We start from the raw sequence: 23,046 nt of genomic DNA, 5'->3' as shown, positions 1-23,046 counted from the left end.
AATATTTAAAATATAATTATTACAAATTCAAATATATAATATTATATATTGGAAACAAATTTCAATAAAGGAAATAATTGTATATCTCATATAAATATTATATAAAATACATTAAATCGCAAATTATGATTAAAAATGTCATTTGATTTCAAAAATAGTTTTTTTTTTTTTTGACAAATGCAAAGCTAAAAGTTTTGAGTTTTGTGTTTGGGTTGAAAAGATTTTTCTTTTTCTTTTACTTGAAACCTATCGGTTTAGATTGCTTATGTCTGAAAAGCAAACAAGAAAAGTAGGGATTGAGTTGGGACCACGGCTGCGTTCATGCATCAGTCATTCAGCCAAGCGAATGCGACAATCGACCATTTCTCATACGTCTTACTGCAACTCACCCACCCAACCAACTTCTTCGCAGCCAAGAATGATAAAAGATTGTTTTGTTGCTTTAATCATTTTACAAGACATGGTTTATTCCTTTCATCTAAGGAACAAAATTTAACTATCAATTTATTCCTTTAATCTAAGATACAAAATTTAACTATCAATCATTGGAACACATGGGCTATTTGGATGCAATGTGAATTCATACACTCTACCACTGAAAGAATATCAACAAAAAAGATATTTATGAAAGGACAATGTTTCCGAGTGAACACATGAACAACAAAATTATTTGGCACATGGAAGGTATCAGCTCAAGTAAAGAATGTATGTTTATCATATTAAATGGGTTAGGAGCTGAAGACTTTCAATCATTTAGACTGGATTTACGAAACTCTACCATGCTAGTTATGGTTCATAGTAGGTCCTGCTGTGCCTATCTGAACTTGGTCAAGAATCAAGACTCAAGATAACCCCAAATTTAGTTTCATAGCAGAGAATTAGTAGTAGAAATTTGCATTCCCTGCGAATTTTCGTCTCAATAAATGTCTGAATAAATAGCTAAGTTAACCCCACGGAAGCAAGTCTAAAATGGCATCTCAGAACCATAAAATTATTAGCCATAATGGGTACACTGATCTTACACATTTGAAGCACATTCAACAAAGTTTCTGATGCATGGCAAGCATTTGGTAAGGATATAGATCAAAAGCACTGAAGAGTAATAATTTCTCAAGGGAGCAAAGTTAAGCAGCAAGAATTCCAACGACAATTTCTCTGACATCAAAACATATTCAGCTTTGAACCAAAAGAAAAACAAATAACATTCAGCAACTGCTCCAAATCCAACAGAGAAATTTATGTGCTCGATGCATGTGAACCAAGAGAAGTTTTCCAGATTTGAATTACAAACAAGTTGGAACGTACAAGTGGAATGTACATAAAAGAAAATAAAAAAGTGTGATAGATGTACATCAACTGCAGTTCAAATTGATGTCGCCATTATCCGAATCTTCAGAACACCAATATTCCCTTGCTTGAGAAGAAGCAAGAAGTTAGTATCTGCTACAGGATCACCCGTTTCTCAGAGAAAAGGGGGGGGGGGGAATTATAGAAAATGGTTCAATGAGGAATATGCATAATAAAGAATTGTAGGAAACAGTTACAGAGTTGACAGTTTTTATCTCATCTCTCAGAAGATCCATCATCAAGAGTTAGCCCCATGCCATAGAACAGGCATAATTAACCACCAGTTTGCCATCAAAACCAAAATTCTGCAATGCAAAAGCAGCAAGGGTTGGACTAGACAACTTATAAACATAGGCATTGCTGGCTAAGCAATTACATTTTCTATGTAATTTATGTGTATTTTGAACTCTAGTAGGGGACAAGCACAACACGGAGTGGTATCCTCCTCTAAGAAAAAAGCTCACTCCATACAATGAAGAAAACTTCTCTACATTTCAATTGCAATGTGCAACAGCTGGTATATAGCAGACATCATAAAGACCTAAAAGTGTGTAACGGTGGATATATTATGTTCATAAAGAAGAATTACTTCCACCGTAATAAATATTTCTATCAGAATACACAGACAAGCTACTGTGCTTGAGAAGAATGGACCATTTCATGTGAAATCTCATCTGATTCTGCCATTCTAGGCCTCAATACTAATGTCACATAAAGGGAAATAGTTGCAGATTTAAGATAAATAATCATCTCTATACATGAAGATAATACACACAATCAGAAAAAGCATCCCATCTAAGTCATCAGAAAATGTATTATATGACCAAGTTAAATGCCATAGAGTTGGTGTATATGAATAACATGTTGCCTTTGATAACGATAAGCTTGCATTAAAAAGGTTTTCAGCTAAATATTTTTGTTCTTTTGAGGTTTGTGTTTTGGGACAAACACCTAGTCATGAAAGAAACAACAACAAAATTCCACAATATAGAATCTATAATAGCCTCGAAAGAATTTTCTACAAAATTAACATCAGCAAGAAGAAGTGTCTAAGTATTATGACTTACATCATACAGATCAATCACCAATTCATCTGGGTTTGGTGAGAAGGCACTGTTTACATACACAAACTACAAAACAAAGGATAAGAATTAATACTAACCAAACAAGAAACCGCAGGTTGAAATTACTTCGATAAAACTACAATAAATATAGACCAATTACCAGTGTATCTCGGTGCAATTGACGACGCAAAAAATCAATTACTTTAGCAAATTTGTCAGTTCCAAGTATCTGTCAAGTTCGAAGTTTTTAAGACAAGATAAATTTCATTTGATGACCACCATCACAAGCAAGAAGTATTATACATAATTTATATTATTCACACTTAAACCCTGAAATATTGGACTAAAGTAAATTCAAGAACATAATTGAAGGCATTGTTTCTACTGAAGCACAAAACACCAATTACAATATCAACTACAATGTTACAACTTATTTAAGGGCAAACAAAGCAAGCTTTGTAGTAAACATTCCATACCCAGTGCACCATCAAAGACACACTCATTTGTTTGCAATTGCTTTACATATTTTTAAAGCCATGTCATTGATAAAAGCCCCAAAATAGATATACTTAACCGCATAGGATTGAAAACTAAAAGACAGAAAGCATGTCTAAGAATGTATGAATTAAGATGCTTACTCTAAGCTATGTTTCTTGCTTATGGTAACTGACATTACCAAAACTTTATGTAAAGTAAATTGTGTCTCTAGGTAACTAAACCAAGCGTTTCACATTTCAAAGAGAATGCCTAAATTGCGAGAAAAAAAATTCTCATCACTAGCGCAAAATATCATATGTTTAAGAACTAATTAGACTATCATTCAAAGCAAAATATAATCCTCATCAAGGGTCCACTTTTAAGACCGAAACCCTAATGGTAATCTAGAATTATCCTATTAGTTATCAAAATTGCAATTTTGATCATAAAATTTATTCTAGAATCTAGATTGACGTCCGAGGGTATTAATTAATGCAAACAGAAAACAAAGAAATACCTTGAATTTGGCTTGTTTTAGTATGGGGGCATCCCCAGTTGCTCTCAAATGGACAACAACTGCATCAAATCGAAAACCAAAATAAAATGAAATAGTTAGGGGAAAATCACTTTACAAAAGAAAACCCCAAGATTTTACGCCCAATTACAGAGTTTGATCATCGAAACGAGACATCGAGAAACTAAGGTTTAACGGTTGGCTTCGATAATGGACCTTTTCGTGCTGAATTGGGAGACTCAGCTGCCATGATTACCTGAGATAAAGCACGAATCCCTTTAAAAAATAAGGGTTACAGGTTAAAAACATAAATTTAGCCTCTACACAACTAATTAAGCAATAAAATGAAATTTCTTAAATCATATTTGATAATATAAATTATAATTAAATAATTAAATAATTTATATTTTTAAAGAATATTAATTATTATAAAAATCATTAGCATAAAAAATTTTAAACAAGTGTCTAAAATTAAAATCAAATAATCATATATATATATATATATATATATATATTATGTTAATTAAAAACTAGTTGATAATATTATTACTAATAAAAATAACAAGAAAAATAGACATTATATATAATTTTATCTAATTATTTTAATGTTTCATATTTATTGAATTAAGCTCATTTTCATCAAATGTTAATTTTGACCGAGTTCATTATCATCTGACTCGAATTTGTATAATTCAAATTATCAATATATCTTTCTTCCATATACTTTTCGAAGTATAGATCATCTCAAATCCACTTATGAATGAAGCTACGAAGCATGCAACATGCTAATACGATCCATTTTTTTTTTTACGTTATACTCAATTGATGTGGTCGATTTAAGAAGTTTATAGAGTTATTTTTGTCTATGTTTGAAATAGACATTATTATAGTTTTAAAAAATATTTAAATTTACGATAATATAGTGAGACTCAGTAACCTACAAATTCCATTTGCCATGTGAACATGGAGTGAACTCCTGAGAAGTTGGATCACATTTCAACTCAAAATTCCCCAGTTAATAGTGATTATATGATCTCAATTTGAAGTGTAACTGGGGTTTCAAATTTACAAAAATTATTCTATCAAGGGATGTAGCATAAATGAGACTCCAATTAGCAATGGTTATGCGACCATGACGATGAGTTCTACCTCATCAAAGGAGGATGTTTTCTAAAACTCATACATAAGTCAAAGATGAAAAACACAGAGACTTTTCAGTATAATTAAGTAATTCATTTTATCCATCACCACCAAAGACGGTGAGCACACTACTATAACTTGTGACAAAGTTGGAGACATCAAGATTTCTGACAAGGACGAGTTATTGTACAATGTAAAAAAGATGCAACACAAAAAAACCATTGTCGCCCACTAATAGTTTTTATCATGCGACTTTCTGAACACTACTTTAGAAAGATCAACTAAGCTCGTCCGCTAATGGTTTTTATCTTTGATCACGTTGACCTTTAGAATCAATTAAAATCAATTAGATAATAACACGTGGCGTTTCTAGTTTAATATTATATTTTTATCAAAAATCATTAAAAAGTAAAAAAATTACAAAAATCATAAAAATATAAAAATTATTAAAACTCAAAATTCATATAAACTTATTAAAATTATAAATAATCATAAAAATCATAAAAAACTTATAAATAAATATAAAAATTTATAATAAAAAACTAAAAATTATAATAATAAAAAAGTCATTTAACCCCTAAAATCATCAGTAGGATACACTTCTTTTTCAATAGGATAGCAAGCAGAAGAAAGAAAATGCAGCTTCTAACCTATGCTGCCCAGGATCTATGCTGTTTATTTACACAAACCAATGCTGACATTGCTACAGGAAAAATGTACTCGTAGGGTTTGCAAAGAAATGTTCACGGCACACCATCTTTGATTTTCTACAGCTACTCCCGACAAGGGTTGCCAGAAGGGCAGGAGGACCGCTACCTGTTGTTTGAAGCATCTTTTTCACTATCAGGTGTCTATCCAATATCATCAATTCCAGTAGCTTTCTACAACTCTACAGAAAGTTTAGAGATGCACATTAGAGGGAATGTAAATAAACTTTTTAAGTCTTCATAACAGTATACAAGCATATTAATGTGGCAAACTTTACTGGTTGTATGCATACCAAAACGTGGACTATATGTTTGATGGATGATCAACGCAATCACATAAATATATGAATTTTTTTTTCTCATATTGTTAACCTTTTCTTTGTGTGCGTATTAGGGTTGAGGGTAAGTACGCATCCTAGGATCCTACTTCCGCCAACACCATGTCAAGGTAATTTATCTATCAAAAGTCAGAAAGAAAAGAACTCGAAATCTGTATTGGAACTGCCAAGTTTTCACCAACCATGATTGTAGGTTATGGGCAGAAAAAGTCAGATCGAACCATGCAAAATATTTGTCCAAAAACCTAATTCGTTTAATATATGATGATCATCAATTAACCATTTTCCAATCTTAGCGATCAGGTGGGGATGCAAGACATTCAAGTATCATGACTACAATCTTCCGCCTCCACCCTCAACATAAGGAAAATTGAACAGCATACCTGGGGATTTAGTACATCCATTTGGCAGACAATGTCCTCCTGTCCCAAAGATTGAAGAGAGGAACAAAAAGAAAGTCAGAAAGGCATATGATACAAAACACATTTACCCCAACTTGAGAACTATTGCCCAGACCAGTAAACACCAACATCAAGAAAAGTCGTACCCAAGGCAATGGGCAAACCACCCAGAAGAAGGGTTGTGCAAAATATGGGAAAACTAAATAGAGAAAACACAAACTAATCGAATCTTTTAATCTTCTTATAGACTTCAATTCAACAACAGAGGAAACCATTCATTTCAGTTTGATTCCAACCTTTGTTATTTAAAGTCTGAAATAGTCCAAAGTCATCATAGCTACACTCAAATGAATTGTTAAGCATACTACTTAACCAATTGACAATAAGTGGGGAGACAACTCGAATATAAGACCATAGAAAACTCAAATTTAAAGCAATATGGCATAAGGCATAACGCTACTTAATACTTCCTCATGTGTAACTCAACAAGTGCCAATGCGTGGAAAACCTTACATGGGTTAATAACAGAACAGGAGAAACTAGGCTCTAATATCGTGTTATGTATCCGACCTAAAACCAATAGACAATAGGTGAAGTTCAACTTGTACCACAAGAAATCTATAATTTAAGTGTTATATAACACCACTTAACAAGAATAACTGCAAAGTAGAATGTCCTTTGGAACATCCAAGAACTGAGAAATAACTCAGTGAACCAAACTGTTAAAACTCAACCAAGCCAGTTTTTCTATTTTAGAAACCAAATACTTCAGTTTAGTTAAAAATTTTACTTTCCCACAAAAAAAAAAAAAAAAAAAAGGTAGAAGAAGAAAACTAAATTCATGAAAGCAAAAACTTCCTCGAGTTTTAAGTAATACAACAGCTTGCTGACAGCTTTAAAAGGTGCCTTCTTTTGTGAAGTTAAAAGAAGAGTTCTAAAAGTTCATATCACTTTAAATTAAGAAATTCCTGTTCATCAAGTGCTTTCAGAAAACCATGACATTAAATCAATATGTACAGAAAAGGCAGTACCTCCACTATCCCAGGATTTTGCATCACAGTACCAAGAACACGTCGTATAAGTCCATTGTAGACCATCCTGTTGATGGTCCCATCTGCATTTAACCATGGCAATATAGGAACCAATCTCTCACCTGAAAAAGGCTTACAAATCATATCCTCATCATCCCCTTGTGATAAAACTTCTTTTCCATACATGCAGATTTCATTTGCATTGCTAGTAGGAACTTCATTGGAAGGTAAAGCATGCTCTTCAGGAAGATTAAGAATAGTAACTTTGTGCACATCACTAACACTTGAGCTGCCCAATAACTTAGCAGCATCAAGACTCTTATTGTCTTGCTGGACAGAGTTGCCACCATCCTTGGCTTGGGATGTTAGCAACAAAGGTGTTTTAAGATCTCGATGGAAACTTGAAACTGAGGCAAGAAAATATTTCGAGTGATATAAAGCATCAACAACACGAACAGAGTCATATGCATTGACCTGCATGAAAGAGATCACAACATCAGTGCACATGAATTTGGTAATGGGAAGTTTTAGATATCATCTAGTACTTTGAAAATATAGTATAAACTACCAAGCCATGATCTTCTCTCCCTCTTTCCTTAAAAATTCTACAACCTAACAAAAACCAATACAACTTGACTGATCCTAGGTTCAAATCCTACTTGAGGAGATTTAATCCATTCCAAATTAAAGAACTCAATGTCAGAATGGAAGGATTCACTAGGACCATTAAGATCAGGTAACCTTTGCCTGTATCTTCGTTTCTATTGCACCCTAACCCATCGTATCATGTTCTGTTCTGTGATATTTGAGAATCACTGTCAACACCAGGGTGTAGGTCTCCAGGATAGTCCTTTGTTCCATAGTCCAAGGGCTATTTATAAGCAGCCAATTAAGAATTCTCAAGATATACTAGTACTAGCAAATGTCTTAAAGATGAAGTCATCAATTCCCCATTGCCAGATCTGTTTTAACATTCTACTGTCAATACTGGAACACGGCTACTAATAATTTAAGGCACCTTCTACCATAACCCCTTCCTTGCACTATTGGCAAGAAGTGACAGAGGGAATACATATATAAGAAAAAAAAAATTACATACTAATAGTATTTATATTCCAATGGTCAAGTATAGCAACCTTTTTAGCTATTCCAAATGCTTGGAGAGTATCAATGATGATTTCAGGTGTCTTTTCTCCTGCAAGACGAATATCTCAAAACATTCAATGAACTGGAATTTACATGCATACATCCTCTTTCGTAAATATGAAGATGAATCCCAAGTACAAACATGACCAAAAAACAAAATACCTGGCATTTTGACAAGACTATAAACATCTTCTATGCTCAAACCTTGGTCACCAGCCTTCTGAATTTCAGTGCAAACAGCCTTGATGATCTCAGAATCAAAGTGACTGCCTTGCCCTTCATCAGAAGGTTTTGCCAACAGATGCTCAGTGTAACCAGCCATAGCTTCCCAGGGTGACTCAGCCGACTTTGAAGCCGTAGTGACACTATTTCTAAACTCAATCATTTCCTTCATATGGTCCAAATTAGTTGAACTTTCCTCATTCAAAAGCTCAGGGTTGAATGTTTCCTCATCCTTGAACAATTCTAAAGAATTGGCTGCAGGAAATGTTGAGCTATACACCGATACCATGATACCAGGAAAGCCCTTTTCTCGTCGTGAAACAAATTCACCTTCTGCAATGGATTTTAATTTCTTAGCCTTATCTACATCACATAATTCATTATCCTCAGCTCTACGTTTTAAGCTTCTTAGGTCTTCAGCTTCTCCAACACCTTCATCTGGTAAGCAAGGGGAAACAGAAAGCTCACCAGAAAAAACAAGAGAAAACAAGTGGAAAATATCACCACATTGCAAATCTGCAGTAAGATTAATCCCCCCTTCCATTAGATCTTTTTCTCTTTCATGAATCCAAGCAGAAAAATTAGCAGCTCTCTTTCCTGTATGGCAAGGAAATGGAGACTTGGAAATACTGTGCAAGAACTGTTGAGAAAGCACAAAAGGTTGACCGCAAGTACCACCAATCTGCCAAAAGTTGAAGAAAATACAGAATCAGGAAAACAAGGGTAAACAGGGGTGGAATTTGAATTGATAACAGCACAATAGGGAAAAGAAATAATGCAGATCAAGAAGCTGGCACACTGACAGCAAGGGAATGTAAGGTGAAGTCATCTCAGATGGTTTGGTACTGTAGAAAAAAGGCAATTACTTAACATAAAGTCAACGGAAAGAGTTGAATTACTAATACCAGAGTTGTCGCCAAAGAAAGACCGGAAAACAGCACACTACTATAACACTGTTCTACATGATTAATAAGATAAAAAGTACAACCTGCCCAGCCCTGTTCACAAGGTGTACTGCTTAAGCTAGAGGCAGGAGATGATATTATGTTATAAATTTAAACAGAGAAATGGTGCTAAAAGCAATATATTAAGAATCCAAGGATGTCCTCGTGAATATATCAGATTTTATTGAAATGCAAAATAGCTCAAGAGAAATTGTTGGAGTAGTCCAATGGTGCCAAAAGCCTATCACCAAGGCTCCAAGGATATCGTCCCAAATATCATAAGATTTTGACTGAAATGAAAAGGAATTCTAAACAAATTAGTGAGTGGAGATCTTTATTGCATCCTAATGCATCTTATTTCATAAGATTTATGAAATACTGCTCTTTTACTTAAGTACAAAACATTAACACCTCTATGTAAATTGCATAGATTGAAATAACTTAAAAATATAGGAAATACAAACTGATATTTACCATAATTTTTCTATCTCTAAGATAGCTAAAAGCTGCAAAAAGATCATGTTCTGAATAACGGCGCAAAGTTTCTGTCAGCAAATTTGGAGATGGTGGCACTATGGATATGCTCAAGAAAACAAGCTTAAATAGTTCAACCGCATTAGAAACAGCCAACGATTCGTGTACTTGTCTGCCAACACCATTTCCTATATTCCATAGCTTAACTAACTTTTGATGAAAGCGATGGTGTTGTGAGCTTTGATTAGAGCCCTTATGTTGCTCAGCACCAGGAATTCCAACACTTCCATCTTGGGTAGTTGCCAGAACCATTTCAGATCCTTGTTGCTTCTGCTAGGAAACAAGAAAGCATAAAAACTTTCAGTGTACTTAAAATCAAGATAAATATAATATCCCAAACATTGGGAAAGAATGCCCAATGATGAAAATCAATAAAAGCTTTCCAACTGCAATTTGATAATTTTTTTTGAACTTTAGGAGCACTAATGGAATATATTTGTCAGCCCTAAAGTGGAGGAATTACATAATCTTCTGAATTCATGTTTACACTAGACCACTCAGCAGATAAAGATCTGACCTTTCTAGAGGCCTCCAGTTTACCAATCTGTTTAAAATGAAGAACATCCACCAAAGCACTTTTTATCTTTCTGTCATCAAAATCATCCCATCTTTCTTTCTCGAAGCCTGCATCTTCACCATATTCCATTCCATGTTCAATTGATGAAAATCGGAGAAGTCTGCAATCACTATTGTTGGATGACCTATTTTGGCTTTTTTCAATATGCATCTTATACCGTTCACTAAGCACATTGCATAGTTGCATTAATGCTTTCCTAAATTTTGCACTTCGATTTAGGTTTGTCATTCTTCTTGCACAAGCTCTAGGAGGCGCAGGTAGGCCATCAAGTGAAGTCCAATCTACACGGTGAAATTTTGCCCCAAGGGCAGCACGGTATCTTGCATATTGGGTTACCAATTCCCTGCATAGAACAAAATAATGTGAAACACAGAACCGTAATATACTTTAAACATCTTCCTCTTCAAAGTCCCTATACTATATCTATCATCAAGTAAAGCAGATAGACAACCACCAAATGCATAAAATAAATGTTAAACACAAGCAACTGACGAGGTTAAAGAGATACTGAAAATTCTCCCAATCATCATGTTCTCAAACCTTCTTATAACTTAACAAAATTACTGCCAGGCACGCATCATTAGTTGGAGATATGTTATGCATGGACCAAAATCGAAGAATATGATATATCTAACATTTTAAAAAAGTGCCCCTGTGCCCACTGTCAATTCAGTTTGTTAACCATAGAGATATGCTTCTCATTTCCACAGTCTTAAGAATATATACTACAGTCTACCTGTCTGCCTCATCTGTCCATAAGATTCTTTTTCTACGTGTTGGCTTCATTTTCAAGAAGGAATTCTGGATAATTAAGGAATAATGCGCCTCATCTTCTTCATGTGACCCTGGCTTATTCACAGCTTCAACAAGGTCAGCTTCCTGATATGCTTGGATGGCATCAGGTCCCACTGAAGAAGCTAAATGATAATCTTCTTTTAGCTCATCATTTCCATCAGATAGTGTACCACCCTCCTTTTCACCTAATTGTATGATTCTTGCATCAGCTTTTATTCCTTCTATTGATTTGACAGTTGATCTCTTTCTTTTCCGAGAAGATGACTGTTTATCTCTTTCTCCTTGATACTGCTCTCCACTGATATTTGGAACACCCCGAAATCTATTAAGACGCTTTTGCCGCTTATCATAATATACACGAAGTACCTGTAAACAGAAAATAAATTAGTTTAAACCAAACAAATTATTACAACCAATTGGACACTAATGGTTGCCCCGGAGAAAGGGCGGTGGGATCAAATAACAATAGGCAAAATATACTTTACCTGTTCTAAGGTCAGATTAAGATCCTTTGCAATCTTTTCACAGTCTCTATATGAAAGTTTTTCATTTAAATTATCCTTCACGATTCGCTTAAGGAGCTCAGAACGCTGATCAGACGTCATAACTCGAACCGAAGCCCATGATCGATTAAGGAAAACCTGCAATAATCACTTAGCTTTTACATTTCACTTAGCAGGCTGTTACAATGGATATAGACGCAAAGCAGCAGCAGATATAACTTATAAATAACAGAAAAGTTTGCAAACCTAACACATATCGCCTGTACGAATTTAACCATGCTTATAAATAGGAAATTCCTAATCATCCACAAAAAGTAATACACATACAAATACTTACACTGACTGTTGAATGTAGCATCACACTGACTTTCTATTACCATTGTAAATTTTTCAAACAAGTTTAAATCTAACAAAATTCAGTGAGACATTATCTCCTATTTTTACAATCTATTCTTAGAACTAAAATTCTAAATAATAATTTTTATTTTACCTTTTCAAGTATGATATGTGCCATGAATTTTAGACTCTACATTCCTGTCTAGTGCATACCTCGTGAACAGCAGACCCAGGGAATGCATGCAAAGCAGCTCTTGAATCAGCAGCTGCATAACAATATTCCAAAGTTTTCCAATAGTCATCAACAGCTTCTCCATTAGAAAAGATGAAATCATGCCTGATTCTAGGACGAAGGTCAAGAGAACTAGAAGTAGATGTGGCAACCAGTGATAGTGGTTCCTCTATGTAAGGTTTAAGCTCCATAGCATGGGTCAAAATGGCATGTGGTGCCTTTAATCTGTTATCTGAACATTCATCAGGTACCAGCCGAATCAACTACATCACCAAATAATGCCAGTCAAAGAAACAGTAATATGCAATGCAGGAGCAGAGAGAAATTCATCAAAAAAGAATCTATACAGAACTAACTATTCTAATTTAAAACAAACATATTGATTAAAACGTATAATCCCCTAGAAACTGTTTTAATTTTGTTGATCAGGAATTTTTATATTAATATATTCAGGAGTTTGCATGCTCTAATAATATTTCATTCTACCAATATACCATTCAAACATATTCCAGCTCTCGTCTTTCCCAGCAATTAAAATAAAATATGCTGCTACATTGAATTTCAGCAATTCAAAGTAAGCCTGCTCAGAATTGAATTCCAGCATAAATCCATTATATTTGAACAGCTTCAAATTTGATTTCCGCTAATGCATGTCAACTTTGCTATCATTATATTCCTATTAACCTACGTTCATACAAACAACAACCGTGAAACAAGACATGAAGAAAAGGGAATTCTTCAAGCAGATATTTAACCAATATAACGTTGCACCAGTTACAAGTGTGTCTAGAAGAAAAGGCATTCTTCCACAGTAGCTACCACTTACTTTATATCAAGGCAAGAAAATCATTGAGCCTTGTTTATCTAAAAATCAAATGTTAAAATTCACATTCTAGGATCAATAACTTAGAACAGCCATCATTGTCTTACAACAATGTCACTAACATGTCAAACAGCATAATTGGATTGGTAGAATGAAACCCAGCTTTTTAATGGTAAAAAGCAACTAAATGGTTTCAAAAGAGAAATCACAGTGAACATATTAATGATGCAAAAGTTTCCAGAAGAATGAAATATTCCTACATGATTAACCTCCTGGAAACTTGGCTAAGTAATTGTACCTTCAAACGCCTTAGGATGTCAATGAGCAGTGAAAGTCTGCCAGTTGCCTGAGTATCCATTAGAAGCCTATACTCATCAATGGGAAGATCAGAAAGACACAAGCCTCTCTTACACTTCTCAATCATATCATCAAACTTTAGAGTAGTTCCCACAACTTGTACGAAAAGTTCAAGTGGAATGGCCTTGATGGCTGCTTCCAATGAAAATAAAATGCATGAACCATGAAGATTTTTCTGACCATGCAGGTATCTCTCAAGTGATAAAACATCATTCCAACCATGAAAACTACTCAAGAAACCCCAAAAAAACCTATGAAGCAGTTTCAAGCGTACCATTTTTGCCAGCACAAAACCATTGGCACGCATGGCTTCTGATTTAGCAGCCTTGGCTTCTAAATCAACATGGTTTGGAGTTCTCTGGACACCATCTAATACAGGAATTGAATCATTGCTTTTCAACTTCGATGTTGCATGGCCACGGACTTGCATTTCAAATGATCTCAACCTGTCATGAATTTCACTCAGCAGCTCCGGATGTAATGCTTTAACAGACGGGTGCAGAACCACCTGAGTAATACGGCTTCGGCCACAATTAGTTACAACAGGCACATTAATGTGCATGCATTTGCAGTGCCCTTGTTGCTGAAGCTTCTTTAACATTCGATCAACAGTCTTCCTGTCCAATTTTGTGCTCTTGTCCTTCTCAAGTTCCACAAGCCATCGATACAATTCAGGTCTTAAAATAAACTTCTCATCCTGTATAAGAAAACTAGAATGAAATTTGTATTTCTAGAAATTGTTAAGGATGGTAAACAAGTTTATAATCTCAAACTACGTTAGCCAGACTCAGAGGTGTGTGTCAAACAGAGGCACGTCTCAAACATAGGTATACTTGATTTTTCCTTAGTTTTTCATATATTTGGAGGATCATACCCTCATACTCAAGCCCAAATATGTGTCAGACAGAGCTGTCAAATAAAGGTACCAAGGGAAAACGAGGAGTTTGCGTAACATAGATCTCGATTTAAGCCTTCAGTCAAGTGCCTGGAGAAAAAATAGTACCTGTAAACGTCCAAGCATCCTTTGCTCCCTTCGAGCACCATCAGCAGTCAGAACTTGACTTGAATAGGTCTGATATGAGCCAGAATCAGGAGGCCTCAACAAATCAAGTCCTATAGGCTGTGGTGGAGCAGCACATATTTGGCTTTCAGTACTAACTAAATCAAGTTCTGCTTCACAGGCAGTATTACTTTGTTCAGTTGGAAGCCCTTGTGTGTTGTCAGAATACAGAACAATATGGTTAGTTTCTCCAGGGGAGCCACAGGAAATTTCAGTACCATTTTCCAAATCATTCACTTTCAGGGGAGTAAAAGAATCACTTGCAGAAGCTGAAGGATTATACTCTAGAAGATTTTGGTTCAGCTCATAAGGAACTCCTGAATGGCCAACATCAAGATTAGAGATCTGCTTTTCATCATCAGCATTTTTTGATTTAATCAAAAATGCATTTGATGATTTACAAGAATTCCCAGATGTCCAAACTCGATAAGCTGTAGTCTTTTTGTGGCTTTCAGCTTGCAGGTGCATCCCAAACCTAGAGAACATGTTAAAGAATCGAGAATAGCTTCTTTTCTTGTCAATTCCAAGCCTCTCACATACCTGCTCATACCATATATGAACATGAGAGAGTTACCAGTTTGGAAACAAATGAAATACATTTGAGGGAACTTCATGCAAAATCAGACATTGAAAAGGCACAGATAATTAAAGGTTTAAAACTACACACAATAATATGATTAAAACATAAAAAGAAAACTAGTAAAAAGCTGAAATAACTATAAAATAGATCATTACAGCTATCTACCAGTTACAGCATTTTCAGGCATAAATCAGTATACTGTAGTACATTAAAATCAGTATGCTTCTTTCGGACAAATGAGTGGTAGCAAGTGCTGCCAAGCACACACATGTCATGAATAATATACATGCATATCGAGTTTTGAATCATCTGCGTAGCATCAAAGCGCAAAGACACTACAATTATATTGAGGCAGTATATTGCTGATCTCACAATTCCCTGACAACAAAATCTTAGCCTAGGGGGAAGAAGCTTATGTGGTATTAGAGCTAAGGTTCGAACCCTAGTGTCCCAACCCATCCCCCAATTAACCAATGTACCAAAAGAAAAATAAAAACTATATCACCATCTTGATGGAAGTAAGAGTCTTAACATAATTGAACTAGATGATAACCATAAATCCAAGTGAATCTCTTCAGCTAAGTTGGAAAAAGAACAAGCTGTAAGACTTGCTAAGACTTGATTGAATAAACAGCTTGTTTATGCTTTTTCTACTCCATTAACAGTATGCAGTACATATTTGAATTGAATTTCATCTTTCTTAAAGCATGATTAGTAAATATCTAAAGGCCTTGATTTACATTTTAAGATCCACTCTTCAGCTTACAACAAACTAATATTTGTCAAAAACACAGCATCATAGCCATTAAGATCAACAAGATCATAACAAAGAAAAGTCAAGAAAATATTTATGCACCGTCATAACCGGTAAACCCTCAGATCCTTCAGCATCGACCATATCATAAATTTGATTATCAATGGGAAGCTCTACAATCTGGTCTACATTCAGAATTGACTTTCCAAACTTCAGCTGTTGTCCTTTGTCAAGATTAGCATCACACCTGAGAAGTTTTGGCTCAAAATTCTTTTCAGGAAAGCTCTTCACCAACCTTAGGCAAAATTCAACCTAAAGAAAATAGAAACAAATCACAAATGAACACTCACTTAGATAGTGCAGAAGTAGACAGAATATTTTTCCATAAAATATAATCTAGAATGTTTTACATGATTTTATATGGTATAATTGACTGCAAGGATCTGTATTGGTAATACTGGCCAAGAAAGCACAACCAAAGGCATGGAATAGTTTATCAACTTCATATAAAAGAAATCTTATCTTGCGCATCAAGGCAAAAAATACTCTTCATAAAAGATGTATAACCTTGTTTACTTAGTTTATCTAAAGCTTATGATATTGAATAAATTTTATTAATTAGTCAACAGTTACAAAGTTATATAAGGTTAGAAAGAATACACAACATTAAAAACATAATCAGGAATAGAAGGTTAAACAATTACACATCAGCTATTAGGGAACATATATAAACAGGAATAAAAAAAATAAAATAAGAAAAGGTTGTAATAAAGAAGGATTCAGCAGCTCCTCGCCAGTTGGAGAATAGAACGAAAGAATCCATTTTAACTAACTGCCCCAAAATGCTTAAAACTTAGATGAGTCGATTTGAGCATGATTTGAAAATAGACAAACTTCAACCAGAAAAAGAAGAGAGAAAGAAAGAGACAGGAAGAAGACTTTCTAGAAAAGCTTATTAGAAATCCTCACAAGGTGTAAGCCCATCAACATAACTTTTTCTGGAAATTTCTATTCAGCATAAATGAAGAAAAAGTAAAATGGAATCTTGCAAAAGCATGAACTAAGAACTATATAGTTTACATCACCTTCTCATTCACAACAGCATGCAAATCCTCGACGAGACCAGCATCTTTTAACCTGCGGTAGATCTAATGGCATATATGCAGCACATGGTATGAGGAAGACAAATTCAAAAAATCACTAGAGAGGAGCAGATTGTGGACTAGACAAAATTAAAATGAAGCCCCCCCCCCCCCTTTTTCTCTGGCCCTTTTGAGAGAGAAATAAAGATAGCAATCTTACATTTCTCCAGGCTTTGTGGCCTCTGGATCTTGTATAACCTAAGTCTCGTTTAATATCTGAGACAACAAGAACCTTCAATAGAACGAAAATCAGCATAATGGCATAACATCAAATCCATGAATCTAACAACATTCTGAATATGATTGACCTTTCCATTGGCTTCTTCCAGTTTATCACAAACAACTTTCATTGCAGGTTGATAATCAGTCACAGAAATATTTTCTTTCCCATTTTCTGTAGCAAATCCATAGTCATCTGAAGCATTTTCTTCACCGTATGCAAGGGTTTCAACAGTTTGTTCTTCTTTATTAATCTCAAACTTCTGTTGAGAGCCCAAACGCTTCGCGTATCTATGCAAGTATATCAAATTGGTGGTCACAGATGAACTGATTTTGGAGTCCCCTTCACTGCAATGTTCTTTCTTCCTAACAAGTGCCGGTTGTTTCACAATCAACCCTCTACATTCAAGGTTTTTTAATATATAAAAGAAGTTCTTCCCTTCAATACCAAATTCCTTTGCAAGCTGACTTTGTGTCACTCCATTTGTTCTGCAAGTACCATCTGTTAATAACCTATCTCTCTTTAACATCACTACAAATGTGGCTTCACAAAGAAGTGAATAAGACTTAAGATTTTACCAACCAAGTTACGCTTACCAATATTAATCACTAACTGCAAAATCATAAACCCTAATGCAATAACACTTTCTGGAGTACATAACAATTATATATCTCTATGTATTTCCAGTAGTTATTAGTCCTCCCCTCTTCCCATCAATTTTCTACACTTCAATCCATATCATAAAGGACTACATAAGCCTCATATAAAAATAAAAAGGACGAATGAATTCACTTCATGTTGTAGTACTTTAACAATCAGGTCATGTAGCTAATAATTAAAAGAGTATATAGCTGCAATACACCGAATTTTGAATTTCAAGGTGATTAATCAGAATAATCTGCATAACTTATTAGTTCATCCTAGACAATCTAAATACAAAATTCTCATAAACCCACCATTTTGAAAATTAGCTTACCTTGAGAACTTCAATTTGAGAGAAGGTATTTAGATTTCAAATTTAGTATAAATTGTGTGACAAGACAAACATAAATAGTACCTTCAAATTTATTTTCCCTGAATGATGCCTATTGAATGGTAAATGTTAAGTAAGTATTATTTGAGATTTTGGAATTCACCTTCTTATACCTTTTGCAATATGAGGGAATATAACCCCTTAACTAATTTATGCATAGTATGTGCTTTCTGTTCTCGCAAATTGTCCAACTAATCAATTGAAAATCTTATCCTCTAAATTCATCAGAAAAACATAGTATCACAAGTAACTTCACAAGATTCCAAAAAGAAAAATCAGATAACAAAAGGAAACTAAACCTAGCAACAGCGAGTCTTTCCAGAGTGCGACGTTGTTGAGATGAGATTTGAACATTTTCATCATAAAGGCCAACGAAGTTATTTCTAAGCGTTTCATGGGCTAAGATTATGATATCGAGTTTCTCGGCACCTTCAGCGCATTGAATGGAGGCATCGGTAGGGCTAAGAAACGCGGCGTTTCGCGGCATGAACCGAAGACCGGGGATGGAGAGGAGATTTTTCCAAAGGGAGGCTTTGAGAGGAGGAGGGATGTCGAGATTGGTGCAGAGAGAGGAAAGAGAAATGCCTAGCTGCCCGTGGAAGCATATTTCTTCCAGAGCTGAGGTGATGATGGAATCCATCTTGGTCGGTTGCTCTTTGGAAGTCCCAAAAGAGGAAACAGTTTTGCACGAACATGAAAGAACAATTTTTTAGTAAGAGAACGGACAAAACCCAGTTGGCTTGCAGCAGTGTTCGCCGCAGACGGCGAGCTAGAGGGAGATAGACACGGGATATGCGAGGAAGTCAGTCGGATAGAGAAAGAATTAGATCCCGAACTGACCGGACCGGATCCGATGGATACAAAATTGAAGGCGGTGGGCTGGCCCATATCAGTTGATAACTAACTTGCTCCATATTTGGTAATTGGTCAAGAGTCCATCAAACCCGTCAATGCACTACTTTTTTGGGGATTCGGAAGGAACAACCACTCTCCCAACTGTTAAGTTTTAGTTTAATATTACTTCTTACTAGTATTTTTAAATTAAAAATACTTTTGAATAAAATTTAAAATTTTTATTTTTATTTTTAGTTAAAAAAGGTACTATTATAAAATATTTTTTAACACTTTTAAAAACTTAAAAGTATTTTATCCTAAAAATACTTCTTAAAAATAATATTAAACTCGCTCTAAATCCAAAAATTCCTCCAAACCTCCTATCATTAATCAATTTATTCCCCATTCCGACGACTGGCTGATCCAATAAATATCCTCCCATGGCCTAATTTTTTTATTTGAAAAATATCATAACAATAAATGTAATAAAAATGTCCATAATTAAACTAAATTTTGAAATTTGAAAAGTGAAGTGAGTAAATTAATGTTGGTGAAGTCAAACATCAATATCCATGAAAGTCAGGCCAACAACTTTCCCACCCAATGCATGTAAATAAACTCAGGATACATGTCATGTCCCAACGCTCATTCCCAGCAACAAGAAAACGATTTTCAGCCGTTTTCCATTACCTCCAATTTAGTAACTCAATTTACCAACTAAAGCAAACCCATGCTTTCTTTCTGAAAACTGTGCGTAAGCCCCAGTACTCCCATTTCTTAACTCTTTTCCTCGATAAGCAATTACATGTATCTGGTGACAATCTCTGCTACGCCCGCCACGTGTTCGATCAAATACCCAACTGTAGAAACCAATTCCTTTGGACTTCCCTCATACGCTCCCATGTTTTCAACGGTTATTTTATCCAAGCTATCATATTGTACTCTAGAATGCTGTGTAAAAGCATATCCCCCTCTGGGTTCACCTTCTCCTCTGTTCTTAATGCCTGTGCTCGCGTCCCGGCAGTGTTCGAAGGCAAGCAAGTTCATGCGAGAGTCGAAAAATCAGGACTCTTGGGGAACAATGTTGTGCAAACAGCATTGCTTGATATGTACACAAAGTGTGGATTCGTGTTGGACGCCGAAAGAGTGTTCAATGGTATGGAAGAGAAAGATGCGGTTGCTTGGACAGCTATGATTTGTGGTTACACTAAGGTGGGATTAATGGATAAAGCGCGGTTCTTATTTGATGACATGGAGGGACGCAATATGGTTTCTTGGACAACTATGGTTGCTGGATATGCAAATTATGGTGACATGGAAGCAGCCAAGGACTTGTATGACAGGATGATGGAGAAGAATTCGGTTGCTTGGCTTGCTATGATCGCAGGCTATGGGAAGTGCGGTGATGTTAGTAAGGCTAGAAGAATATTTGATGGAATAGTAAAGCCAGACGCTTCGTGTTGGGCAGCAATGTTGGCTTGCTATGCACAGAATGGATATGCAAAGGAAGCTATAGAGATTTATAGGGCAATGAGAGGGCAAAATGTCAGAATTACGGAGGTTGGAATGGTGGGTGTTATTTCTGCTTGTACTCAAATTGGAGATGTTAGTATGGCGGAGGCATTGGCTAAGGAATTGGAAGAAGGATGCTGTGGTAAGTCGTGCTTGTATGTATTAGTAATTGCTAGTGTGGTACTATAATTAAATGCTTCTTTTTTCCCCTCATTGCATGATAAATATAGGTAGGACGCTCTTTGTGTCAAATGCGTTAATAAACATGCATGCAAGATGTGGATGCATGGAGCAGGCCTGGATGGAATTCTGTAGAATGAAGCAGAGGGATGTAGTATCTTACAGCACAATGATCACAGCCCTTGCTGACCATGGAGAGTGCCAGGTAGCTTTGGCTTTATTCTCAAAGATGCACAAGGAAGGAATCAAACCAAACCAAGTTACATTCATAGGCGTCCTTAATGCCTGTAGTCACGGTGGATTGGTTGAGGAAGGATGCAAACTCTTTGAGCTAATGACAGTTGTTTTTGGCATAGTGCCCTTAAGTCAACACCTTACTTGCATGGTTGACCTCCTTGGAAGGGCAGGCCACCTTGAGAAGGCATATAATCTTATCATTGAATATGGAGATGCCTGGGATGCTGGAATTTGGGGTGCTTTGCTTGGAGCTTGTAAGGTTTACGGTAATGCTGCACTGGGTGAGATTGCCTCTAATCATCTCTTTGAAATTGAGCCTGAAAATGCTGGAAATTATGTGCTTTTGGCCAATATTTATGCTTCACTAAATAAATGGGAGGACGCAGAGAAACTGAAGAAGATGATTTCTGAAAAGGGAAAGAGGAAATCTCCTGGTTGTAGCTGGGTGCCAAGTTGAGGAAATCTTGTGCATTATTTTTGCATTACATGATTGCTTAAGGTTCACTCCTTTTCGATCTTAAGCAAGCATGGCCCGCATGCATGTGTTCGGCCATTACAAGTAACTAAATTAGCCCATGGAATTGATTTGATGATCCAATGCGCACGGATTTGGGTTCTACGATGTAATTGACTGAAAAAAAGGGGGGCAAATGCACCTCCTTGCTATCCACTGGCAAGCTAAATCTATAATTTATATAATCTATAATATGTATAGAAAAGCAATTTTGAATTGAGGAGAATTACTTTATTATTAATTATATCTTTTAATTTAATTTTAATTTAAAAATATCACATGTCACAAAATGATTGACAAAAAGATATTTTTTAATGGCTGAGGTAATTTGTGTAATGAAATATAGTTACCACTTGGTGTAATAGAGTATAGTTTGGGTACCATTTGTGACAGGGACCAAGAAATAAGTTGTATATTTCTATGATAGCAAAAGTAAAATTTTACCATTTTAATAACCTATATCTTTATAATTTTAAAAGATTTAATTAATTTTTTTTCATTTTAGAGGGTCAAAGTGTAATTTTATTATATATTAATTTAAATTTTTTAAATTATAAAAAGATTAAAACGAAATTTTTCATTTTAAGAGAAGCCGAGTTCTTCTCCAGCCCCTTAGCTCCTGATATCAACTTAAGGAAAAACAGTATAATTTTATGGTTTAAACCTAATATTTTTATGTTGAGTACAGAAAAATACAAAGCTGACCGCTTGAATCTTAACAAAACCTCCAAAGTGTCGCCAAATTATTGAGAAGAGAGGAGGGGAACTGAAAATTACCTAACACCTTAAAGCAGAATACCAACAAAATCTAAGGCTCAAACTCACTCGTGGTTGGAGACAAAAAACGATTTCTGCTACACTATATGTGTATACATATATTTAAAGAAATGATTAGTTACTGCATTTTGGTTGACCCAGCATGCACCCCTTTTGCATGGACAGCTATAAAGGTTGTCGAGCCAATTATGAAAGCAATTTGTGGTGAACTCCGCCCCTAATCTAATTCCAAACTGGTTGGGACTGGTTAATCCATATCGGCTATACAAGCCAAGGTGCCACCTGCCCCGCCGGTGCTTAATATATGTTTATGCATGGTTGGTGAGTGACATGGCTTTTCTACATCTACCTAGCCCTAATTAAGCTGATGATAGTTACAATTCCATCTTTCTATTTATTAGTTGATTTGTGTTGTTTCGTTATCCGAATAAACACAAAAGGGCTCCCTTCATTCTCCTGATCAATATATTTTAAAGTACAATTAAATTAAAAATAAAAATATATTTTGATAATGACAATTTCAATCAATCTCAATTTGTCTACATGAAAACAAGCATTGGATCAGCACCTAAAAACAAGCAACTAGTTGGCCTCAACTCAAATCAACAAATATATGATTAAGGTTTATGGTTATAGCTGAAGCTTGAAGGAGGCACGTTCACCATCTCATGATTGTCGTCAACTACTTCCCCCACCTCACTAACCATTTGTAAAA

The 23,046-nt window shown here is 35.3% G+C and overlaps 3 protein-coding genes across 3 annotated transcripts; 1 reads left to right on the top strand and 2 right to left on the bottom strand.

Moving 5' to 3' along the window:
* Nucleotides 1-1,150: 1,150 nt before the first annotated feature.
* Nucleotides 1,151-3,757, bottom strand: LOC108458377 (ubiquitin-like protein ATG12). The gene is made up of 5 exons (XM_017757742.2): nucleotides 3,619-3,757; nucleotides 3,406-3,464; nucleotides 2,572-2,640; nucleotides 2,415-2,477; nucleotides 1,151-1,652 (listed from the first exon to the last, which is right to left on the bottom strand). Exons 1-5 carry the CDS (start codon nucleotides 3,650-3,652, stop codon nucleotides 1,593-1,595), a joined length of 285 nt encoding a protein of 94 aa, XP_017613231.1. The 5' UTR covers nucleotides 3,653-3,757; the 3' UTR covers nucleotides 1,151-1,592.
* A 1,334-nt stretch (nucleotides 3,758-5,091) lies between these two features.
* LOC108460307 (uncharacterized) lies at nucleotides 5,092-19,284 on the bottom strand. The gene is made up of 17 exons (XM_017759755.2): nucleotides 18,577-19,284; nucleotides 17,333-17,732; nucleotides 17,185-17,256; nucleotides 16,968-17,030; nucleotides 15,985-16,194; nucleotides 14,492-15,088; nucleotides 13,430-14,185; nucleotides 12,290-12,571; nucleotides 11,723-11,878; nucleotides 11,179-11,603; nucleotides 10,383-10,785; nucleotides 9,806-10,135; nucleotides 8,328-9,069; nucleotides 8,156-8,214; nucleotides 7,020-7,493; nucleotides 5,971-6,009; nucleotides 5,092-5,431 (listed from the first exon to the last, which is right to left on the bottom strand). Exons 1-17 carry the CDS (start codon nucleotides 18,915-18,917, stop codon nucleotides 5,246-5,248), a joined length of 5,535 nt encoding a protein of 1,844 aa, XP_017615244.1. The 5' UTR covers nucleotides 18,918-19,284; the 3' UTR covers nucleotides 5,092-5,245.
* A 279-nt stretch (nucleotides 19,285-19,563) lies between these two features.
* Nucleotides 19,564-21,780, top strand: LOC108459608 (putative pentatricopeptide repeat-containing protein At5g37570). Its single transcript, XM_017759011.2, has 2 exons — nucleotides 19,564-20,765; nucleotides 20,854-21,780. Exons 1-2 carry the CDS (start codon nucleotides 19,715-19,717, stop codon nucleotides 21,495-21,497), a joined length of 1,695 nt encoding a protein of 564 aa, XP_017614500.1. The 5' UTR covers nucleotides 19,564-19,714; the 3' UTR covers nucleotides 21,498-21,780.
* The last annotated feature ends 1,266 nt before the right edge of the window (nucleotides 21,781-23,046 follow it).

This window comes from Gossypium arboreum, chromosome 4 (genome assembly GCF_025698485.1).
Source record: "Gossypium arboreum isolate Shixiya-1 chromosome 4, ASM2569848v2, whole genome shotgun sequence".
NCBI lineage: Eukaryota > Viridiplantae > Streptophyta > Magnoliopsida > Malvales > Malvaceae > Gossypium > Gossypium arboreum.
This window is presented reverse-complemented; position numbering and strand designations above follow the sequence as displayed.

Excerpts from the sequence above, each read along its gene's own strand:
- LOC108458377 (XM_017757742.2), bottom strand. The coding sequence starts at position 3,652 with ATGGCAGCTGAGTCTCCCAATTCAGCACGAAAAG. Across the intron at positions 2,478-2,571 it reads AATTGCACCGAGATACACTG|TTTGTGTATGTAAACAGTGC; the intron begins GTAATTGGTCTA and ends TTTGTTTTGTAG. Across the intron at positions 1,653-2,414 it reads TGGTGATTGATCTGTATGAT|AATTTTGGTTTTGATGGCAA; the intron begins GTAAGTCATAAT and ends TTTGCATTGCAG.
- LOC108460307 (XM_017759755.2), bottom strand. The coding sequence starts at position 18,917 with ATGGATTCCATCATCACCTCAGCTCTGGAAGAAATATGCTTCCACGGG. Across the intron at positions 17,733-18,576 it reads GAAAGACTCGCTGTTGCTAG|AACAAATGGAGTGACACAAA; the intron begins GTTTAGTTTCCT and ends TGGTACTTGCAG. Across the intron at positions 15,089-15,984 it reads AGGGTTTACCGGTTATGACG|GTATGTGAGAGGCTTGGAAT; the intron begins GTGCATAAATAT and ends TGGTATGAGCAG.
- LOC108459608 (XM_017759011.2), top strand. The coding sequence starts at position 19,715 with ATGCATGTAAATAAACTCAGGATACATGTCATGTCCCAACGCTCATTC. Across the intron at positions 20,766-20,853 it reads ATTGGAAGAAGGATGCTGTG|GTAGGACGCTCTTTGTGTCA; the intron begins GTAAGTCGTGCT and ends TGATAAATATAG.